Here is a 25,096-nt window from a genome sequence, read left to right on the forward strand (position 1 = left end):
AACTTGACCTCTATTTTGTCATCAGTAACAACATATTAAAATTTGAGAAGCTTTGGTTGAATGGTTCATGAGAAAATGCACGGACACGACTGGAAACAACATTTTTTAATCTTTCAAGAACCATAACTCCTGAACGGTAAAAGTCAAAATCGTCATTATTGAACTTGACCTCCATTTTGTCACCAGTAATAACATATATAAAATTTGGGAAGCTTTGGTAGAACAGTTCATGCGTTAATGCACGGACACGACTGGAAACGCCATTTTTCAATCTTTCAAGAACCATAACTCCTGAACGGGAAATGTCAAAATCGTCATTATTGAACTTCACCTCCATTTTGTCACCAGTAACAACATATTAAAATTTGGGAAGCTTTGGTAGAACTGTTCATGGGTAAATGCACGGACACGACTGGAAACGCCATTTTTTAATCTTTCAAGAACCATAACTCCTGAACGGTAAAAGTTAAAATGGCCATTATTGAACTTGACCTTCATTTAGTTGTCAGTAACAACATATTAAAATTTTAAAAGCTTTGGTTGAACGGTTCTTGAGGTAATGCACGGACAACATTTGATTGCCGCCCGCCCGACTGACCGCCCGCCGAGCATCCCCAATTTAATAACCGACATTTTTGTCACAAAAATCCGGTTAAAAACACAACAAACAGAATAAAATTTATTTCAACCAGTGTATCACAGATCACAGATCATATTACAAGTTTTTTATTAATGAATGAAAAGGTTACTCTATTCATTGATACTATATTTTAGTCCAATTTTTCTTCGTCATAATCTTAAACTAACTTTTCTAAATAATGTTTAAAGTTTGATCGCTCATATTTCATGACTAGGACTAAAAGAATTTCGATCTTAAAATTGCATAACCTTAAAAAGAAGAAAAATATTTAAATCTAATGAAATAATTTTTATATTTGTTTTAAGCTCTTGTTATGAATTACTAAGTCTCATGATTTCTTTCTTTTCTGATCACATTCAACAACATGTAAAGATTCAGAATAAAATCATATGAGAACTTGTAATAAAAGAAACATATAAGTTTTTCATTGGAATGTATATGTATAGAAAAAAAATCATATATTCAATAAGGCTTGGACGGAAGTAAAACTTAAAACAAAATATTTAAATATCACAAAACAGAAATAATAATATAAATATTAATGCATATAAATAATTAATTGTACAAAATTATATTGTCAACTCAGCTCAATGTCGTAAACTAGTGTAAAATAAATATTAACTAATTATCACAGTATTGTTCCCTGGACGGATCACATCTTCAGCAGTGTCAAAACTTTAAATATCCAAGGCAGAGTTGTGACTTTCTAAATTATTGTGTTCTACACATTAAATGCATATTATAGTTGGAATGATTGTAAGCACTTTAAAAAATAAGATAACACAATTATTAACACAATTTCAAACTTAAATACTGAGGCAGACTTTTCAATGCATTTCTGCTTTCCTTCCATATCAATTTCTTTGGGTAAAACTAAAATTTTCACGTCTTATCCATTTTTACTAATCAATTTGGCCTCATGGTCGTAAAGTCCAGCACTTCACACATAAATAAATGCTGATATACAAAATAAGGTCTTTTCTAAAAAATTAACATAAAAAATTAAAATCCATGAGATGAATATAAACAATGAGATAGTTCCACTTATTATGTCCTCTTTATTATTCTGACAACTGACACAAGAGGGCAGCACCCTTTGCAATCCAATAGTCCTGTGGTTCTACTGATGGTAAATGAACATTCACAACATAATTTGTAGACATTCCTGAAAAATAAAGAATAAAATAATGTAAATATGTGATAAACTACTGCTGTGAAAATGGTTATACCATTCTTATATGTATAAAAGGGGATGGGGGTGTACATATGAAAAAGACATTAACCTAACACAGAAATATTTAAAGATCAATTTACAGTCTCCAAAGGAAGGTCGTACAGTGACCCATGGTTGTGAATCATACCACTACTTATTTTTATATTAAGAGCAATTTCTTGACAGGTCTGTATTTGATCTATTACAATTTGTTTTTTTTAATCAGTCTTGCTTTTTTTCTAGACACTAAATGTTGAAACTAATTAAAGTCATATGAAACGAGTGAGTGGTGAAAAATAATGTTTGTCCAATTCTTGAACCAATGCATGTATACATCATAAACTTAGTCCTCTGTGCACGATTTTATAATTATTTTCGCAAATATATCATATAATCGTCAATTTTTTTTCTCTCTGTTTGTTATGATTTAACAAATATGGCTGCTCATTAAATGCCGTGTTTTGAAGCCGAGTTTTACCGATTGTCACCTTATAGTAAACAAATCACAAAAAGCATGGGTATTGAGCACGTGTTTAACATGTATAATCAGATATTTGTTTATTTCAATGACAGATCCATGCGTATTGTGGTCACCGGATTTTTACGAGGAGGGTTACGCTCACGTCACTATGCATACGGAAAATATGTCAACGGATTGCTTGCTGGAAGCAAGCAATTAAAAATAAATAAACTTCTTCTAAAGGTGGACAAATTAAAGAACTTTTCTCAATAAAAAGTATATGTACATAAGTTGTATACTGAAAACTATCCATTTTGCTATAAAAAACACATGCATATGTTTTTTTAATTTGAGGTTTCTTATGACTTTAATACAATACTGTTAATTAAGAAATTATTGCTTGCAATTATTATTGTGATTTTTTGTCATTTAAGACTAAACTGCAATTTTAATTTTGTGATATTGAGAAAAGTCCTGTTTAATTCTGAATAAAATTCCAAAATGCAAGTTTAAATTATTGCAATTATAACCATGTTGCATTTTTTTTGCAATAATAAAAACATCGCAATAATTTCAGAATTTACAGTAGTTGAGCATTTGATTTTGAAACCTTTTTGTTGGTATCCTTCATAAAATCTACAAAAGACATCCTATTTTTTTTCGCTAATCAATTAATTTTATCTAAACACTAATTGTTAAAAGTAACAAACACTTTAAAATAAAAACACTAACCAGTTGTAGACAGAACACCGGCCCTAGCAGCTTCCTTGTACAATGGTGCATTGTAGTCCTCTGGTGGGGGTTCAAAGTCCATCTTTGGCTCCATGTGGAACATAGGTAGGACAGAGTTCATCACTCCTGGGGTTGAATCCACAACATGCATCTTCTCAGCATCCCAGTGGAAACCATCCATAAACAGTCCATGGATCAATACACCATCTTTTGGTTTTTCGACCTGATTAAATAAAAAAAAAAATAATCTCATTTTGAGCTAGAAATAGCTGTGCTAAATTTGAATCCTAATAATTTACGAGAGACAGGAAAGTAATCAAAGGAATATTGAATCTTATTAGTCCATTACAAACTGACAATGTCATGGCAAAAAACATAGTACCATCAAAAGACAAACAACAATCCACAAAACACAGCATTGGAAAAAATATAATAATAGCCATTTTTTTTATTGTTCTTATTAATTATTTAACTATTAAACATAGGATAATTATTCATTTACATCAAAAACATACATCTTTTCTTTTAATTTGTACTTGAAAACACTTTTTTGCCATTTTACTCTCTAAACCAAATCATGACCTTGATGCTTTTAATTTATACTTGAAAACACTTTTTTGCCATTATACCCTCTTAACCAAATCATGACCTTGACACTTTCAATTAAGATGTAAAAACACTTTTTTGCCATTATACCCTCCAAACCAAATCATGATGTTGACAAAACTCGCGTCTGGTGTACTAAATTATAATCCTGGTACCTTTGATAACTATTGACACTTTCAATTTATATGTGAAAACACTTTTTTGCCATTTTACCCTCTAAACCAAATCATAACCTTGACACTTTCAATTTATACTTGAAACACACTTTTTTTGCCATTATACCCTCTAAACCAAATCATGACCTTGACACTTTTAATTTATACTTCAAAACACTTTTTTTGCCATTATACCCTCTAAACCATATCATGACCTTGACTCTGGTTACCAAGGTGATGTATTACTTACCACCTTGTCCATTTCCATCTCCTCACCAAACTGTAGCTCTGACATCTGTTTGGTAACATCCTTCTGGTCACGGAAATGTTTAGTTGGGTGGAACTCAAAGCTCAGGTGATCAATGGGCAGATTGTGCCTCCTAGCAAAGTTCTGCAGAGTACCAGTCAAGAATCCTACAAAAAAGGTACCAGATTGATCATGTTCAGCATAAATGTTATTAAACTAATAATATGAATAAGGGAACCACTGCCATTTATTTGTTCCTTACATTTTTTGTACCACTTCTTTTAATCTTTTTTTTACTTTGTTCATTACTGTTAACCAACTAATTTTGCAAGACATTTTTTTCTTTTCTTAACTTGGGAGAAGAAAAATAACGTGAATATACATCACAGTCACCACAAATACTATCTTTCCGTTTTAACTACATCAAACATCTAACGTGGAATAAAGAATCTAAAAAAATTAGTTTGTTTACAGTATTCAATAGTCTTTTTACTTATTTTTTGGTTTATTTTCTCTATGCTTTCCCTCTTTATTCTACACTTTTTGCCCTTTATTTAGCATTCTGTAAACCCCAACAATAACTCATTAACAAACATTGTGGTATATCCGATCAATAAAAAACTTACCTTGTGGGAAAAAGAATCCAGAAAGCCAGAATGATTTAGGCTGTCCATGTTTAATCCAGTTTTCAATGAAGAAACATCTGAAGGTCAGATCTGTAACCCAGCTACCGAGGGGCTTGAGTGATGGGTAGGCAGCATCGGCCCACATGGAAGGTACCTGGTTATTGAGGAATGAGTTGTAGACCATCTCTAACTGATCACTCATCACAACAAATCCTTTAATAGCTTTCTGTAGGGTTGATAGCGAATCCTGAAAATAGAAATGTTTGTTTAAACATATAAATAAACTCATCGTAGATACCTGTCTTAAAATGTTGTATGTCAGATGTAGGCTTCATCAACAAAAGACACATTAGTGATGCTTAAATCAAAAATGTTGAAAATGTAATACAAAATATGGAGAAGATTTTGCCTAATACAGCTGAGGTAATCTATTCCTACACAAATTTTAGTTAAGGCATACAAAACGACTTGCTTATAAATGTATTCAGGTTTTTTCGGACGAAATAAAGTTTTAAACATTACATAAATAGCTCAGTATTCAAATCAGAATATTTTACTTTGTGGCTCTGATAGACTAACAGTTGATCAAATCAAATTATTAATTAAATCTGTGCAAAATTCTAATGTGAGTTGCATATCTCTTTTCACTGTCTTTTTTAAAGTTAAGAATATCTCGTGTTAATGGTACACATTTAGGTCATTAGTATGTATGTCAGATCAGTAAATATGAAAGACAGACAAATTATAAATATTCTACATATTTAGGTGATAAGTACAGTTTCCCCCCAAAAAACTAAGATTGATCCTAAGTGATGAACAATTCCGTATACTAACGACCAATCTTAGTCATAAGTAGGTTTTTTTTAAACTGACTCCTGATCAGTAAACATGGTGGTAGACAAATTATAAATATTTTACCTTGATGACTTTGAGAAGTTTATTAAATCGATCCACTTCCTGTGTTAAGACTGTTGTCAATGAATTCAATCGTCCTTTATCGTCAGGTTCAAACATCAGTGGATTAGCTTGATCTATATCTAATTTGTCCATTAATTTTTCAAGAATGCTATCAGCTAGCTCGTATACAATCTCGTCATTAGATTTTCCAGAAGAGCCACTTGAAAGACGAGGCTGCACGTCTAAGATTGTATTGACAATTTTCTGTGTTTCCTGAATTTGGAATGCTATGTTGGCATTCTCGTGCATGCCGAATATTTCTGGTTCGTCATTCAACGGGAGAGTCTCAATAAATTCACGATATTCATCTAGTTTATCATAGTTTGGACAGTAGTAAATTCCTGAAACAAGAATAAATATTTAGTTACTACAATATATGAAATTGACTTATTCCTTTTAAAATGGTTTAATGTTAAATGTGTTGAAGGGTTGCTGTCGCATTGATATTTATACCATAGGCTGATTGTATCCATATCAATAACAAGAACTATCTTTAAAAAAGATATCCGACGTATTTAAATTTGAGTATATGTTTAAAACTATTATTTCGATAACCTTCAGAAGCACAATGACTTAATGATGCAGGACCTCTTTAATAAAATATCCATCTGAATGTAACTACAAGAAATTCTTTACTACGTCTGGTTATATTAAGGCAATATAATATATAATTAGAATATTGTGATGATAAAAATTTATTTGTCAAAAAATCCAGTGCATATAACAAGAAACAAATATACATTTACTACTGTTTACATTAAACTTGATTCATGGTTAACAAAGCTAGAAACTATTGGTAGTATAAGTAGTATCTTTCTATTTACATTCACCAAAACCCCGCGGAAATCTAACATGCGTAGGTGCGTTCTAAAAGTCATCTACCTTCGTACAAAGTTTACATAAAAAATTATATAATTGTCCCGAATAAACAGCTGTCATGGATGCAAAGAGCTATTGGAGAAACAATTCTTTTAATAAAAATATAAATCTTTGTAAGATCTAGTTCAAATATTTATAGTTTTTCACTTGCTTTCCATCACGATATAATTTTCGAGACGTTTTTTCAAACACAACCAATTATACCACCATGACAGCATTTTGTCCAATCACAGAAAGGATTTTCGAGCATGCGTATTCTGTTGACATAGCGTCCTTAAGTTCAAAGTGCACAAACCGAAACTATACCGACTACGTCGGAAAAAGACTTGTCCAAGAGGACAGGTAAAATATTTTCATTTTTTATGAACACACATGATATACAAAAGTCTTTTTTTTAAATTGTCATTAATGAAACACTCCAGATGTGTGATTCACTCTACAAAACTTATTATACAACATAACTTTAGATATTATTGATCAAATATTGATAATATTATTAAGAAATAGGGCTCAATGAAAATGTATTCTGTACTGTATTATTGACTTAGTATTTTATTATTTGTAACAGTTATGGTTAACCATATATATATGAGTCATTACAAAATTATTGTTTGTACATCTTAACTTGAAGATGAGACTTGAGAATGATATGAAAATAATAAAATTTATAAAAAAAATTGTAAGGGTTCCGCGGAACCCAGTGTCTCGCCTACTAACTGTGAATTGCAGGCTCAACAAAAATGAGGGGAAAAATCAATAAAAATATTCCTCTTGATACTATCTTTTAATTGTAAGAAGCTTCTGTCCAAGTTTAAACATCCAGGATAGTTTATGAATCTAATAAATGTTTTAAAAACTTTAACTGCAGACTGTATGTAATGTTAACTGGAAGAAAAACTAAGTCCATTTATAAGTAAAAAACAGATAAACAGGTACAAAATTTGAATAAAAATTTGATCTAGTTACTAGCTTTTGATCATAAACAAGCTTCTGTCCAAGTTTGGTACAAACCCAGGATAGTTTAAAAGTTATTAAAATTTCAAAAACTTTGACCACAGAGTGAATGTAATGTTTCCCCGCAGAAAAACAAAGTCCATTCATAAGTAAAATACGGAAAAAATGGAATTTTATTTTTGCAAAATTTACTTCTGGATACTATCTTATGATCATAAACAAGCTTCTGTCCAAGTTTGGTAAAAATCCAGTATGGTTTAAGAAAGTTATTAAAATTTCAAAAACTTTAACCACAGAGTGAATGTAATGTTTCCACGCAGAAAAACTAAGTCCATTTATAAGTAAAATACCGAAAAAATGGAATTTCAAATTTACAAAATTTACTTCTAGATACTATCTTATGATCATAAACAAGCTTCTGTCAAAGTTTGGTACAAGCCCAGGATAGTTTAAGAAAGTTATTAAAATTTCAAAAACTTTAACCACAGAGTGAATATTTGTGGACGCCACCGCCGCCGCCGGAATGTAGGATCGCTTAGTCTCGCTTTTTCAACAAAAGTCGAAGGCTCGACAAAAACTATGGATATTGTTTACATTTTTTAAGTATTGTCTTTTCATTCCATTAATAACATGCTCTTCAACTGAGGAAACCACAAGTTTTAATAGAAAAAGGCCTAACAAGGCATACAAATTTAAAGAAATTGAATGAAGGACTAAATACAAGGCTTGTACGTAAAATAGGTTTTGAGTGAACTGATATTAGACAGATGAGGGGGTGACATATATCCAAAATGCAGTTTTTTCTGGAATTTTTTCCATATTTCCAAATTTGTTTGCCCACTTCCATTTTTTTCTCCTTCTTTCTCCTATATCCCACACCCATAAGTTCTTGTCCTTATATTCTATGTATTTCTTAACCCTCTATATCATTCTTTATCCCACTTCCTTCCTAACAGATAACCTTTGCTAACCTGATTTGGAATATTTGTAATCCTCAGCTACTATTGTAGGAGCAAAGAAGTTACTGAGCACTGTTCTCAGACATCGCTGGTCCAAGTGATCTGTCACACGACCACCATAGGTAATCTGTAAATGTTAATTTAATTTACTTAGTAATTGAAACTTAATGTGACCATGTATCAAATACTTGCCACTGGACATTTGCAAAAAGTAATCGATTAATTAATTTAAAAAAAGGATTATTTCTTTTGAGTATAAAAAGTGCTACATGTATCTGTTATCTACTGAGTTTAAATACATTAGTACTTTCTTAATGGTTTATAATATTTTTTCAACAAAAATCTGCACTCTTAATTTTAGTCAATAGTTACTCTGGACTATAATCTTATCATGCTAATTTGAAAGATTAAGAAGATAGTTTCAATTTCAATTTATGTCAAATCTTGTATTGATATTCATATCTTGCAAATTTTCTCCAGGGTTTTCTAAATTTAGCTCTACCTACCTCCCCTGTGATATAAATGAGAGCATCCCAAGGAATGGTACCTTCCTTACAGAACATTTGCATATTCAATTGAGCACATTCTCTGTCACTGTCACTGAATTCATACTGAAATAAAAAGATATAAGATAAAAAAGAATATCATATTTGGGATTGTAATCTTCAAATAAATTATGCTACAATTCAAAAGTTTGAAAAAATAGAATTACACATATGGATGCAAATTATCAGGTCAGTTGGCATAAATGACCTCATTGAACAAAATGTTCATACAATAATGGAATAAAATATCCATTGTTACATTTGAAACAATAATGCTACATATACTCTGATATTCCATTCTAGAAGGTAGTCTGAATGGGGGTTCTTGTTTATTTATTCCTTAACTTTTTTTTTACCTTTTTTCTCTTTTCTTAAAATTTTTATTTCAGCTTCACATTATTGTCTATCCACTAATTTTTGGCCTATTTTCCTCTATTCCTCACTTTTTAACAATTTATTCTGCACTTTTTGATAATACTATATAGCGAGTTATTTTCACGGGTGTAAAATTTCATGATTTTCATTGAATAATGGTATACAAATTATTTTGGCAGATTGAAAACTTTTATCAATACCTTTGCATGTACATATTTAATTGGCAAAATTGATTTGGTGATTTTGTTCTAACTGCGAAAATTAGTGAAAAGTTTACACCCCGCTAGACGGCAATTCTCTATTACGTAAACCCCATTAAGACCCTCACAAAGAACCCTCTACCAAAACAACAATAATTAATACATACTCTGATATTCCATCCTAGTGGTCCAAACTTCTTTCTCTCCAAGATGACAGCATGGAAGAAACAGACTCCAAATATAATACGCTTCCACTGTTGTCCAAGAACTGTGAAAAATAATGTCAGGATTAGTATTAAATAGCGTTCAGTGGCAAGTAATTCATGCATGTACAAGACAATTAAATTAGTGTGCAAATGTTTTTCCATCAGCTATACTTTATAATATGTAAAAAAGCAGAAAAGCCTATGATTAAAGTTTGTGATAAAAAAAGGTAAAATTTCAACAATCCTTATTCCCTTTGTTGCCTACACCTATCATCCCCATGCTAAAGGACAGTTAAGAAATTTGTCCAACCCTGCCAAAAATAGATGTATTTATCAAAGTTGTACAAAATCAAAAATGAAAATGTTGTTTGTTTACACCTGCTTATTTAATTATAGTAAGGTCGGTTTGATTTGGATATTGAGTTCATGCACGAGTGAACTCAGGTGGTTTAAAGTCATTCGAGCCATTGCAGTCAAAGTGTACAGTAGCATTTTGCAAAGCAAATAATATTATTAATCATATTATTTATTTTCAGATTTGAGGACCACAAGTATGGAGAAACCAGTACAACTGCTAAAATAGCTAGATATTTGTATATGAACTTTCAACAATATTATACTCATATTTATAATAAAATGTGCGCTTGTCTCTGCAAGTGGCGTCTCCAATGTAAGAGTTTGTGGTTATTTGATAAATATTTTATGTTCATTTGAGTGTACGAATTAGAATTTAACAAAATTTATGAAGTATTATGTTTTGGAGAGAAAATAAAATCCCCTTGCATGCAAAACTTACTATGTTCCTCATAGAAGCTTGGAGTTATATCTGCAAAGGCTCTTCTCATGTTGGCACGGATACCCTTAGGTGGTTCATTGGTGACCTTGACAGCATTTTGAAGGACACTGACAGGAAAATGTTTGGCTGGCATAGAGCTAAGGAAAAGACGATATTCATCGTGGATTTGGTCTGGTTTCTCTGACATACTTTTCAGGAGATTCTCCATCGCCAACATCCAAGATGCTGCCAAGTGACAGTTCTGTTAAAGAAAAATCAATTTTTATATTCATGTATACATACTGTGAAATTATTTATTTTCATGGATACAAATTTTCTTGGACTGATGAAATTGTATTTTTGACTGATATTTGATTTCATGGTTTGGCGAAATTCAGTTTTCAAGTGTACAGAATATTTGTACTTGCTCTACTTTTTACCGTCTCAAATTATCTAACAAATAATAATGAATACCTGTAAGAAGACCCAGTCTCCACATTTGATGGCCTCTGCTATCAATTTCTCAGCTACAGGACCTTGACCTTGACCTAGAGAGATGGCCTGAACTCTGAAATATAAAAACAAGGTTTTATCACAAAGATACCAAAACTATTATAAGGATAACTTTTAAAGGATTTGAAAGTTAAGGTTCTTTTTTCAAACTTTCTAATTCTCACAAACAATAAAATTGAGAATGGAAATGGGGAATGTGTCAGAGCAACAACAACCAGACCAAAGAGCAGACAAATTTGTATTAAAAATTTCACAGCATTTCTTTTATAAAATGTTTACTATTTTTCAAACTTTTTAAGAACTGGTGGAATGCAAAACTTGAAAATAAAAAAGAATGACTTTAAACTGTTAATTTACCAGGGTGAGTCATTGGCCTTTCAGATCAAGTCTTGACCAATAAATATGACAATTTTTTTACCCTTGCTCTATTCTGATATTATAACAATAAATCAGATTTGTTAAGATAATTTTAGGGGTTTTAAGAATCTGAAAAGAAATCATTTTACAGCAAACGATTCAACATACATCTCTATAAAAAAAAAATCATGGCTTTTAAAACTGGCAAGGTGAAAATCTTTGGCAGATTCTGGATTGCCAAGTTTTTTAAATAATTAAAATTTACCGATAACTGTTGAGAGTGGAGAAATATTGTAATACACAAGTTACAGTGGTGGAATCGGTTTCTCTCACGATTTTTATCCTTCCTTTTCACAGACTTGAGGAAACTAAATGTGTACCTTTGATGTGACATTATCAGGCTTGTTTGCTTATTTTCATGACATCACAATAAGGAAATTCAGAAGAAAACAAGAAAATTTAACATCACAATTAAATTTCAACCAATCATTTGCAGAGAACAGATTTTTCACTAGTGATGAGAAATATTTTTTCTCACAACGGTCAGGAAATGTGAAAATAGCACTAAAGTTAGAGAAATTATTTTACTCACTTTTCAGTGTATCCTTTTTCTCTAGCAAACCTAAGGAAGGCTCCCATGGGATCGGATCCAGTACTCAGTACAAATACTAGGGGTGTGGTCTTATTCATATTGTCATACAGGGTCTGTAGTGTAACTGGGGGACTCTCTACAAACTGTGGTCCAAGGTTGGCCTTGACAAACTCTGTCACAGCAAAGATGGTCTAGAAAAGGAAAAAAAAAGCCATTGTTAAAAAAAACCACTGTATTTTATGATTCCTATGATTTTTTGTTTAAATATTTTTTTCAATAAGGGACAACATCAAAAGATCAATGTAGGATAAAAAACTTAATTCAATAATTTAGGGGACATGCAAACATATAAAAATTGCGGGTTTTATCCAACGCAATCATAGGTTTGAACTGGTTTTCAATTTAGACTTGTTTATATTTATATATTATTTTTAGAAGGGGGTGACACATTGTAAATTGTAAATTTATATTTTACCTTTTCTTCCTTGAAGACTTTTACAAACATGACTTTCTGGAAACTTGTCAAACGCTTATTCCAGTGACCTTTAACCTCACTGTTATCGTCGTCTGGCTCTTGACCCTCAACAAGGTCAGCTGGTTCTGCTGGTAAGGGGCCATAACTCTCCAATGTATCTGGGTTACCTTTGATCTAAAGTTAAAAAATAATCAACTTTTAAATAATTGAATCCAAAAAAAATATGTAATTCTTACAGCTGAATAACCTAAGTGTGTACCTTGTGCATATACCATTATTGTACTTTGTACACATTCAAGTTTATCAGCTGTAATCATTTTATAGTAAACTTTGAAAGTCAGATGTTATTTGCTTATCAAACAAAAATGTTAAGTGCTTAACTTAATTCAGTCTTTACTTTCACTGCCATAGCTTATCTTTAAAAATACTACTACTATGATAAATAAATCTTTAAAAATACTACTACTATGATAAATAAAACAAAGGATTATTTTTAAGCTGATATTCTTCCAAAATTTCAATCGATGTAAAAAAATGCTATTGTTCTTTAAGTGATAATTTTTTTCAGTCAATTAATTGAAAGTAAAGCTGTGAAAGGCTCATGTATGTATTTGTATGGATTATATATAAAGTATTCAATTACTCAGTCAATTAAATAAGAATAAGAGCATCGTAATAATTCTCTAAATCATTTAAATAAGGATCAGAATGTGCATGGATGTTCTTGTAATTGTATGGAACAGAGTCAGATGTATTGTGCTATAGGCATGGTAATAGGTAACAGTAAGAATTTGTTGGGTTTCATTTTAACTTTGACAAACAAGACAAATTCTTATGCAACAACGTTTGTAATGTTCATTTTGATTGGATAACGTCACTTTTTTACATGGCATCAATTGATGCTATGGGAAGTAAGTGCAAGCGCAGACGGCATATGACAGATTTTAAAACATGTTTTAACATTGTTTCCTGTCAGTTTCATTAGAATGGAGATAACAATATTGTCTTTTAAGCTCCGGCGGCATCAATTGGGGATTTGATGGTCGCAAATACCCGCTTACTGTCTCCGCTAACACGTCACCAGTAAACTTAATTTGCGACCATCAAATCCCCAATTGATGCCATCGGAGCTTAAAATACAATACAGTTATCTCCTAATTAATAATTCATCAACAAATTATAAATGGAAGACATAACAAAACCATATCTTTATTTTCTTTGACATAGTAAATAGAAATAGGAAGATGTGGCATGAGAGGCAATGAGACAACTCTCTTTCCAAGTCACAATTATAAAAGTAAACTATTTAGGTCAAGGTACGGTCTTCTTTGTTAAGATTGATAAAGTCCATTTAAAACAGACAGCTACAGAAATTAAAAAACTGTTCATGTAAACGAAGATCAAAGAGAAAAACTGTTAAAGAAATACACCATGGTAAAGAAATCAAAGCATTTTCTAAACCATTTTAATTTCAAATTTATTTATTTTTTAAACATTTCCTGCAATATTCTCCTTTTCAGAAACAGATACATTTTGTGTAATAACCTCAAAATTGAGATAAGTTAACAGCAGACTAAAAAATTAATTGATTACATGATTTGAAAGGGAATAAAAATACTACTTTATAAATTTGGTGTGCGTCTAAAGCACTTTTCTGGATTTACTTATTTAACAAGAAGCAAGAAAATATACATATGGTTGACGGTCTTTTTGATTATATAAAACAAAGGATACACAAATACATGAGTATTTTCATTAACAAAAAAGCACAAGTTATCATTAAATCAAAAAGATATTCATACACAGAAAACAAGCAACTGTCATTTTTAAAAATATTAACCATTGCATCACACTTATTTTTAGTAACAAACAAACAATACTCTTACCTTGCTTGATTTGTCCTGTAAACAAATTAGAGAGAAAGAAAGAATAAGCAGTGATATAATACACCCCAGTTTGTCTCCATGAAGGTTTCATTGACCATTCTAGCCTTGATTGTTTGGTGGTGGGTTGGTAACCAAGGGGTTTATGGGATATAAGGGACATCTCATCCCCCTTAGAGGGGGAGGACAGGGGTAAGAGAGACAGGGAGAAAGGAGGTAGGAGAAAGGAGAAAGGGGGTGGGAGAAATGAGAAAGGGGATATGAGAAAGGGGATAGGAGAAAGGAGAGAAAGGCTGGGAGAAAGGATAAAAAGTTGGAGAAAAAAATAAAATATGAAAAAATAAAATATCTCTCTTTTTTCCGGTAAATTAAAAAAAAATAAAGAGAAGAGGGGTAGGAGAAAGGAGAAGAGGGGTGGGAGAAGGGAGAAGGATACACCCTGTCCTCCCCCTCCCCTTAATTCGATTTTTGAATATAAAACAGTCTAAAAAAAATCCATTTATATACCATTTAAGGGAATAACCCTCCCCCTTTTTTCTTTTTCAAAAATCTTGAATCAGCCCCTGAAACCAAAGAATAATTGGTAATTGCTCAATCATATCACTGTTTCAACTCCTAAAATTTTAAGGAACTGAAAAAATGAATAACTATGAAATGTTCAAGATGGTTTGTTTTATCAAAAAACATACCAAATCCAGCTTAAGATGGTAATAATAACAATCATGAAGACAAAATGTGCAAGTAAGAAGCATAGAAAAGAAATATAAAAGTTCCCTATATACACAATTTTTTTCTAAAAAACTAATTCTAGCACTAAACTGTGACCAACACATGTACAAAAGCTATCTTTAAAGTTAGTAATTTATCATATCTAATACATTTATTAATAAAAGTGAAAATGTGAGGCACAGTAAAATTGAAATATTAAAAAATCTATCTAATTTCTAAACACACATAACGTGAAGAATATAAAGTGAAAAGTATGCAAAAATATTTCTATAATCTATCTAGTGAAAAAGTGTATCAAGATTTATACACAGAAAAGTTCATATAAATCCACCATCAGAATTTCACATAAAACGCTTAATTACATCAGCCTACTTCTTTTCTTTTTTTTGCCCATATCTGCTGTTATAGTTATTTTCTAAGTTTTAAAATCGAATATTAAACTGTTTCTGTACTATGATGCAAATTATCATTAAATGGCTACTGTTGTTTTACCTATTTCACAAAATCAGGTACATTGGTAATTTGAAGCAAGATATTCTAATGGTGTATTTACTATCTATATCTTGAGTATAACAAGCAAATCTTTCTATACCATCTATAAATGTACCATAACCATGTAATAATGCTTATACAAATGAATGTTTTCTTCTTAGGCACACGTATGTATTTTACTGAACCTGGTTATACATTGTTTTTTAGATGTACAGATATTGTTTAATTTGTACTAACTGACTCAGTGTTAACTGTTTATGTTGTATGTGTGTGTATTGTTTAAAAACCAATAAAATAAACCAAAAAAAAAAAAAATCATTATTTTTTTTTTTTTAATTGAGGAAATTTTATGTTTTGCATGATTTTTTTCATCATGAACATAACTCATCACCCCATGCCAAAGGTATAATCAATTGAAATGGGGAAAAAATAAAGAAAACATTCATCTGAATTTCTATTAAAGTAAAAAAGTATGTTAACAATAAATAATTCCTACCTCTAAGTCTCCAATCTGAACCCAGCAGGGTGTTTTCAATATATCTTTGTGTATTCCACGGAAAACTTTAAACGTGTCATTTATATCAACAACATTTTTCCAGGCAGGAAGTTGAATCCAGCTGACATCAGGTTTGGGCGGACGTTCCTTGTCCATACCTGCGGCTCCACGTAGGAAGAAGTTCCATTCGTCTGTGCTGACTTTGTTGTCCTGTCTCATGATCTCTATACACAACATGAAGGAGAAGACCAGCTTGTCCTTCTCAAACAAGGCTCTATAAAATAAAATATGTTCAAAAATGAGCCTATAAGGTTATTATTAAACAATGGTAAACAGTGAAACTAAACAGCAATTTTTTTGAATAATTTTAGAAATCCTCAATATTTTGAATGGAACCCCAAAAAATAAGTAAAAGAATATTCCCCAGGAAAATTGCTGTAAATTGATGATTTTAACTTTCAAAATCCTGTGAGAAAAAAAAAGAAGATTCCTAGAAGAGTAATTTCTTAGATATGTAAACAGCCCTGAAGGATATTGCAGATGATTTCCCCTTACCTGGCTACATTACATTTGTATAAATAGCAGTAGTTGTCTCCCTTACCTTGCTACATTTGTATAGATAGCAGAAGTTGTCTCCCTTAGACAGATCTCCAGGCGTTTCTGTAAATCACTATTCTTCTCACTTCCGTCTATTGTAGCATTGAAGAGCTACAAAAAAGAAGAGTTTCTTGTCAATAAAAACAGGCAACAATTTCTAAATCAAGTAATGTATGTATGTATGTATGTATGTATGTTTAACATAAAACCTTCATAATACTTTACCTTTCCCATTTTAATACACCTGATTACTATTTGTTTGCCATTACTGGACATCACACAGGTTCCCGTTAAATTTTGACGTCATAATACAAAATATCTGACGCCACAATGGAAAAGTGATTGTTACATGTATGAAGTTAAAAAATGCGGCACAGATTCTCAGGTCAACCGGAATTAGCAATAAGGTGTATAGTTTCAATGGCATGATAGACAGGTATGAATATATATTCACCAATATAAAAAAATAATCTAAAACTGTTATGATTTGATGCAAATAATAAAAGTTATGAGGCATCTGTTTTAATATATATCGTCATAAATCAAAGAGATGTAAGGCACAATTTAACGGCTTGTGCAACAACAACTCATCAGTTTTATGTTTATAAAAGTATCATTTAGGTGATGTCTCTTTGATGATTATAAGGTCTCTTTATATTAATAAGACAGCAACCCAAGGAAATACCAAAATAAAGAAAAATCTGGTATTCAGTTGCTACCTCATTAATGTTTATATAAATCCTCTTTTATCATTCAGGGGCAGATCCAGTCATTTTAAAAAGGGGGGCCCCCAACCCAGATTTAAGGGGGGGGTGTCCCAACTATATGGTCCCATTCAAATGTATTGATCGTCCAAAAAAAAGGGGGGCAACCCCCAGAACCCCCCTTGGATTCGTCAATGTCATTCGTACTGACAAATTCTCTTTAAGTTTTTCCCCTAAACCATCCAGTTTCTAAGTCCAAAAGATTCTAACAACAAGTGTGTACCTGTTTAAAGTATTTGAGTGAGAACTGGTACATAGGGTCCACTTCTCCCATATCAGCCACCACAAAGTACATTACTGAGCCACGAGTGGCCACAGATAAATATTTGCCACGAGCCACATTGATCTTTTCTTCAGTTACCTCTGCCTCTGCAAGTCTCTGTTTAATGGCACCTGATGTAACCTTTAAAAAAAATATGAAATGATACATTATCAAATAAATGACGTATTCAAATTTGTCAAAAATAAGAATCTTAAAAGACACAAAATCTCAAAGAAATCATTATAATTTGATATTTTTTGGATGCCATAAATAAACTCTTTCTTTTTACTTTTTGGTTTAATAGTAATAAATAAATCTTCTTTTACACCTTTTGGTCCATAGAATATTTATTCTTTTTTAACACCCTTGGACCCAATGAAAAATCTGAACTTATGGCCCAAAAAATATATCTACTTTTATTCCTATGGGTCCAATTTAAAAAATCTGCTATTAAAACTTTTTGTGCAATAAATAATATTATATAAGTACCTTAGAGTCATTAAGTGTATTAATAAGCTCCTCATTATCCAGAATATTTCCCTGAGACTCAAACAAAAGTTTAAGAATCCTATCTTCTATGGCCTTCAGCTGGTTCTTGTCAGCGTTGATCTTCATAATCAAAGTGTTTCTCTGTTCCTCTAAATCTGGTCTCTCTAATCCTACTACATCACTGCAATATACAATGGTCAGTATGATCAAACATGGATAGCAATAGGGGCTTTTGACCTACCAAATTAGACTATTTACCTGATTTGTAATAACATAAGCAATTGACGGGTACCACATGTGATGCAAGATCTGCTTACCCTTCCAGAGCACCTGAGATCACCCCCAGTTTTTGGTGGGGTTCATGTTGCTCAGTCTTTGCTTTTCTTTGTTGTGTCTTCTGTACGTTTGTTTGTCTGTTTGTCTTTTTATTTTTAGCCATGGTGTTGTCAGTTTTTTTTCAATCTATGAGTTTGACTCTCCATCTGGTATCTTTTGTCCCTCTTTTATAGCTAACTATGGGGTTTGGGCTTTACTCATTGTTGAATACCGTACACTGACCTATAGTTGCTAATTTCTGTGTCATTTTGGTCTCTTATGGAGAGTTGTCTCTTTGACAATTATAACAATTCTCACCTTCTTATTTTTTATATTTAAACTTACTTGTATCCCCCTAACATGTTTAACCTTGTCACATTCTATATATGTCTGTCTGAAGTCAGGAGCCATCAATTCAGTGGTTATCTTTTGTAGCTGTATATCATATTTGTTTCTTGTTTCTTTATTTGTGATATAATCAGGCTGATAGTTTTCTCATTTAAATTGCTTAACATTTTTGGGTATATGGGTTTTGGTCATTGTTGAAGGCTGTAAAGTGACCTATATTTACTAACTCACAGGTCACTCGGTATCTGTTGGATAACTGATCAGTAAGTCAATGAATTAATATCATCAAAAATGAAAGAATCAACAGTAAGACACATAAATCTGCTAAAATAGATCACATGAGGGCAGGAGCTCTCTGTAAAAAAACTTTTCTCATTGTTGAAGGTCGTACAGTGATCTATAGTTGTTAATTTCTGTGTCATTTGGGTCTCTTGTGCAAATCATACCACATCTTCTTTTTTTATATTTTCTCAGTACCAAGAGTATCAAATTTGTATTTGCAACACCAAAATCAAGTATTTTGATTGGTTGATTTCTGAGGCTGAGTACGACAAACATGTTCATCACCTCAAGGCCTGATGATTTAACTGAAAATGCCCTTACCTGAGTAACTGATCCTCAAGTCCAGCCTTGGTGACAGTAAAGTTTATAATGGTGACTTTGATACAGACTTCTGGTAGGTAATGAGGATTACTCATCTTAGTTGTCATGTAGAATCGGAAGTTACGATCGTAATCAATATCACTGTCTCCCAATCTAATCAGCAGACGGCCACCCTGTAGAAACAAATGGATGGTTAGGACTATTCCATTGAAGTGTATGTGGGAGGGTAGGAAGGGAAGTTTAATTATTGATTGTGGGTCATAGGTCTATTACCAGTATGCCTCTATTACCATAATGCAAAATTATGGTTCTTGGTTGAAGGAATATTATCAGAGTCCTTTCTTACCCTCCCTCATACCTATTTCATTCTTCCTATCAAAATTGAAGAAATTGTTTATAAATTTAAATAATTTTAACTTTGGTCTATAAAAATGGAGACAGGTACATATTTAAGGATGTATATCCAGGATTTCTGTTCATTCTGGATTTATTAGCTTTGAGGGTTTAAATAATAAAAAAGATTTTTCGCTAACTGGAATGATTAATATTTTTTTTTTTTTAATAATTGGTTGCAAATCTTATTTTTTGTTAATGTTTTGTTATATCTATTTTATTCTTCAAAGCAAAGTTAATGAAAATGTCTAGAAATCAAAATATTTTTTACTTCCATCTATAAAAATAGAGACATTGCAAGGATGCAAATCCAGGATTTCTTTTCATTATAGATTTATAAAACTTTTTGTCTACACTTAAAGTTATCAATATAGTTTTCATCATAAAATCATTTTGAAAATTTCTATCTTAAAATTTCTTACTGACATGATCGTCCTGAATATGCATGAAATATTTGTCACTGGACCTTAAGAAACCACCAATCAATCAACTTACCGACATGAAGGTCTGTTTAAGTAAGACTGGTTCCAGTGACGGGTCCAATGATTCACCAATGTCCTCACATAGAACAGGCATACCAATACGGATACAGTTCTCTAATGTCCTTAGATAATTGCCATCAGTCAACTTAATAACCTTCAGTCCATTCTGTGACTCTCTGTTTCTAATCCATCTGTTGGCCTACAAATAAAATACCAACAGCATGATAAGCAAAAAAGTTATATTTCATTTCTACTGAATATTAGCAATACAATTGATTCCCAACTTTGTTGTTAAAAGATACTGATGGTGATGGTGTTTGATAATGGTTTACACCAAGTGACAAATGAAATACATATTTCATTGTTTTGTAATACATCAGGCAGTTGTGTTTTTTTTATCAAAGTCTTTAAATTTCAATTTTTTATTGCATCCAAAAAACAATGTTTATGCCCAAAAAATTTAAAATAAACAAATCAGAATCATAAAAGAAAACAATGTTACCTGTTCCTGTGGATCTATCATAAGAGGCCATCGTCTTCCCTTGGTGACTAGAATAGCATTTTCTGTTGACAGCTGGTCCTTAGGCAGACCTTCAGTATTCCATTGTCGGATCTGGAAGGGATCAGCCAGTACAGAAATGATGGTCATCCCTGGTGTAACGGGAATTTCTAACTCTTGACATTTATCAGTCCACATAGTGATGAGACGCTGTCTATACACGGAAGTGAATGCTCCATAATAAGCCACAGCGGCGGCAGATACAAATACATCTCCTACCACATTACCCAGCTGTACATTAAACTCCTGTTAAATAAGTAAAATATAGGTTTATTTCATCGTGGGTAAAAACTAGTCAGATACAATAACCATGCAACTTTGGGGTTCGTGTTGCTTATTCTTTAGTTTTATATGTTGTGTCATGTGTACTATTGTTTGTCTGTTTGTCTTTTTCATTTTTAGCCTTGGTGCTGTCAGTTTATTTTTGATTTGTGAGTTTGACTTTTCCTCTGGTATCTTTCTTCCCCCTGTTTTGGAGACCCAGACAGTAAAAAACATTTTACCCCAAAATAAGATTTTACTGTCAAGAGTGGAGAAATATCACGTTGATTACAGTAAAAAACATTTTACCCCAAAATAAGATTTTACTGTCAAGAGTGGAGAAATATCACGTTGATTGAGATTTTTTGTAGGAATGTTTTTCTCTAATGATTTTGAGACAAAATGAAGAATACTTCATATTTCTCTTTACAATAATCTGCATTCTATATGACGCCATCAGACATGGTTGACTTTTTTGGAGACATCATTATAGCAAATTCAGAGGAAAGCAAGAAAATTAAATTTCATATTTATAAATTATTCATCATTTTGATAAATTAAAATTGACATCAAAAACACCACATGTACAATCAACTGGTTATCAAAAGTATAATTTTGCTAAAAAAAAATTAAGACAAACTCACTTTAACACTTTCATCCCATCTGATTTGTTCGTCAGCTAAAGCTGTGGTCAGTTTTGACGATCTCTTCAGTCTAGCAGCAGTCTGAGCAATTGATCGTTCTAGTTTCTGTTTTTCGGCCACACTATCATCGTAGGTCTTCTGTAACTCCGCAATCTTAGCTTCAATGGCTGCCAAACTGTCCTGCTTCTCTTTCAACTGCTTCATGACTGTATCCAGTTCTGACTGAGCTTTTAATAACCTGTAACCAGACAGTATAACAATTTCAGTTGTGATTGAATGATTAATTGTTGGTGTTTAACATCACTTTAAACTCTATTGGCTATGATGCTATAATTTTTTGTTTTTATGTGTAATGTCTTGCTATTATTGTTTGCAGTTTTGTCATATCAATATTACTAATAAATCACTGCAAAGAAGGCTAAAAGGGTGACGATAGAATACATTATAATTGTAATACTTTTACCTTCTGAAACAAAAAGTTTAATATAAATAGCTTGCTCTGACATCATAAAAGGATTCTGATACATGCCTCGCATATTTCAACATTAGTCAAAGGTAAGAGCTAAATCTAAAGAAACAATTTTTGTTTACCTTTCTCTCTTTGGTTCCACAGTTTTATGTACTTTGGCATAAGTATCCATGGCACATACCCACATACAAAGTGACTTGCAAGCCTGAAAAACAAAACAAATATGGAATAAGTATCCATGGCACATACCCATATACAAAGTGACTTGCAAGCCTGAAAAACAAAACAAATATGGAATAAGTATCCATGGCACATACCCATATACAAAGTGACTTGCAAGCCTGAAAAACAAAACAAATATGGAATAAGTATCCATGGCACATACCCATATACAAAGTGACTTGCAAGCCTGAAAAACAAAACAAATATGGAATAAGTATCCATGGCACATACCCATATACAAAGTGACTTGCAAGCCTGAAAAACAAAACAAATATGGAATAAGTATCCATGGCACATACCCATATACAAAGTGACTTGCAAGCCTGAAAAACAAAACTAATATGGAATAAGTATCCATGGCACATATCCACATACAAAGTGACTTGCAAGCCTGAAAAACAAAACAAATATGGAATAAGTATCCATGGCACATACCCACATACAAAGTGACTTGCAAGCCTGAAAAACAAAACAAATATGGAATAAGTATCCATGGCACATACCCACATACAAAGTGACTTGCAAGCCTCAAAAAAAAAATAAAAAATGTCAGACTTCTATATTTTGGATTTCAAATTTTATCAAATTTCTGAAAGTTTTGTTTATTACAGTGAAGACGTAGGTAGACAAAAGTTGGCTTTAAATGAAATCGACGGTTTTGGTACTTATACATCTTCAGATTTCAAATGTTTGGCTTTGAGTGATCCTGATGAAGGTAAATCCAGAAAAGCGCTTCGGACAAAATTATTAAGTGTTGTTTTTAGTTTTTTTTTACTGTTTATAAATTTGGATGGTCTGAAACACTTTGGTGGATTTACCTTCTTCAGGAACCCTCTAACCCAACAAAACTGATTTTGCTCAAAAAACATAGTTCCTGTATAAGATTTTCTCAATCTAAATGTGTCTTAGCCTTGTACAAATAAATACTATATTTTGAAAAAATTTATAGTTGTACTATATATAAAATTGAACTTACCTTTGATACTTTTTCTACAACCTCAGGAACAAATTTAGGATTATCAATGTATTTCTTTAGTTTTCTGACAGTTGAATCTGTGATTTTGTCCTTGTCGTAATTCTGTAAGTTTTTCAGGAAGTTTCCTTCTCCAAGTAATACTTTAGCTGATGACCAGTCAGTTCTGTGATAATGAAAAAAAAACTTTTTATCATTCATGTCTTTTTTAATACCCTCTTTAATATGACACTCTTCTTTCCCTTTGACCATACAATTACAATTGCAACAAAAGTTGTTTTTTGAACTATCAAATGGATATTTTTGTTGGTGTAGCTCCTTAGGTTAATAAAATTAACATATACAGTAAAACCTGACTAAATGGAATCCTGTATAAACTGAAAACCTGTATAAACCAAACATGTTCGTAAGCACTGTCATATCAAATTATGTGCGTTGTGAACCTGATAAAACCGAACATTAGCTATACCCAATCAAAGTCTTAAGTCCTGAAGAGGTTTCGTTTAAATAGGTTTCACTGTATCTGTTAATTTTTAATAATGAAACAATGTGTGTGCTTTATCAAATCAAAATGGCTGTTGCCTGAAAGTACAATTAGTACATAGAAAGCAACAGGGCTGTGATTTAGTGGTTTTATTCCACTGTCTACATGGGATCTGTATTTTCAAATAAGATTGAGACTAATTCACAGGTTATTATCTGCTGTAGATTCATTTATTTTCGTGGATATGTGAAAAAGTGCAAATTCGTGGATCTTTGATTTCATGGTTTTGCCAATCTCTGTACCGGTATACAAAGCCTATTGAAACTGTGTAATTTGTTGAAGATTTGAATTCATAGTTCACCTGTTCCCATTAAACCCACGAAAATTGGTACCCAACAAATAATAATAAATCTACAGTATATAAAAATGATTGACCCTCACTGTTACTTGAAGACTTACTTGGTATTACAAAGAATACAGACAGCCTCCATTACAGTTTGTACAAGTTCTGGTGGGGTGTTGAATACTCTTACTTCAGATATATCATTCTTATCCAGTGAATCTAAAGCCTTAAATATACAACAAAAATAAATACACATTTCTATATATATAAATATACATGCAATGATTGTATGGTCATAGATTAGATTGTTTGGATTGTTAAACATTTTTCATGGTTGGGTCTTTTACATCTGACTAAATGTCATAGGTTTTTCTCATTGTAGAAGGCCATACAGTGACCTATAATTGCTTAAATCCACTTCTCTTCAACTCACGTGCACCATATCTCATATCCTTTTTTTATATATATATATATGGGATGCATTTTAGTAAAGATTTTTCTTTTTTTCCAGCTTTTCCCTTTTAATTTTAAACTCCTCCTGCAATTTTCTAAACTGCACATTCAGGAGCACCTGAGATCACCCCTAGTTTTTGTTTGGGTTTGTGTTGCTTATTCGTTAGTTTTCTATGTTGTGTCATGTGTACTATTGTATGTTTGTTTGTCTTTTTCATTTTTAGCCATGGTGTTGACTGTTTATTTTCGACTTATGAGTTTGACTGTCCCTTTGGTATCTTTCGTCCCTCTTATAACAAGTATAAGTATGTTTCCATAGGGCTATACAGCCCTTGCATAGTCTGTCATAAAGGGAGGTTAAGCAATATC

General features: G+C 31.9%; 1 protein-coding gene across 3 annotated transcripts in view; it reads right to left on the reverse strand.

Moving 5' to 3' along the window:
• Nucleotides 1-1,115: 1,115 nt before the first annotated feature.
• LOC134718844 (dynein axonemal heavy chain 6-like) overlaps nucleotides 1,116-25,096 on the reverse strand; it is a 69,383-nt gene continuing 45,402 nt past the window's right edge. For 2 of the 3 annotated variants that reach the window (XM_063581635.1, XM_063581632.1), the window contains 24 exons: nucleotides 24,391-24,500; nucleotides 23,451-23,613; nucleotides 22,375-22,457; nucleotides 21,784-22,021; nucleotides 20,822-21,124; nucleotides 20,333-20,518; nucleotides 19,445-19,617; nucleotides 18,179-18,359; nucleotides 17,651-17,830; nucleotides 16,668-16,774; nucleotides 16,067-16,340; nucleotides 14,353-14,367; nucleotides 12,467-12,640; nucleotides 11,992-12,182; nucleotides 11,004-11,097; nucleotides 10,551-10,791; nucleotides 9,716-9,816; nucleotides 8,935-9,039; nucleotides 8,441-8,555; nucleotides 5,598-5,977; nucleotides 4,680-4,926; nucleotides 4,057-4,220; nucleotides 3,046-3,268; nucleotides 1,116-1,805 (listed from right to left, as the gene is read on the reverse strand). In XM_063581635.1, the coding sequence (XP_063437705.1) occupies nucleotides 1,702-1,805; nucleotides 3,046-3,268; nucleotides 4,057-4,220; nucleotides 4,680-4,926; nucleotides 5,598-5,977; nucleotides 8,441-8,555; nucleotides 8,935-9,039; nucleotides 9,716-9,816; nucleotides 10,551-10,791; nucleotides 11,004-11,097; nucleotides 11,992-12,182; nucleotides 12,467-12,640; nucleotides 14,353-14,367; nucleotides 16,067-16,340; nucleotides 16,668-16,774; nucleotides 17,651-17,830; nucleotides 18,179-18,359; nucleotides 19,445-19,617; nucleotides 20,333-20,518; nucleotides 20,822-21,124; nucleotides 21,784-22,021; nucleotides 22,375-22,457; nucleotides 23,451-23,613; nucleotides 24,391-24,500 (4,152 nt within the window). In that variant the 3' untranslated portion in view covers nucleotides 1,116-1,701. The remainder of the gene's footprint in view (nucleotides 1,806-3,045; nucleotides 3,269-4,056; nucleotides 4,221-4,679; nucleotides 4,927-5,597; nucleotides 5,978-8,440; nucleotides 8,556-8,934; nucleotides 9,040-9,715; nucleotides 9,817-10,550; nucleotides 10,792-11,003; nucleotides 11,098-11,991; nucleotides 12,183-12,466; nucleotides 12,641-14,352; nucleotides 14,368-16,066; nucleotides 16,341-16,667; nucleotides 16,775-17,650; nucleotides 17,831-18,178; nucleotides 18,360-19,444; nucleotides 19,618-20,332; nucleotides 20,519-20,821; nucleotides 21,125-21,783; nucleotides 22,022-22,374; nucleotides 22,458-23,450; nucleotides 23,614-24,390; nucleotides 24,501-25,096) is intronic. The other variant, XM_063581634.1, reaches the window with a different exon arrangement.

This window comes from Mytilus trossulus, chromosome 5 (genome assembly GCF_036588685.1).
Source record: "Mytilus trossulus isolate FHL-02 chromosome 5, PNRI_Mtr1.1.1.hap1, whole genome shotgun sequence".
NCBI lineage: Eukaryota > Metazoa > Mollusca > Bivalvia > Mytilida > Mytilidae > Mytilus > Mytilus trossulus.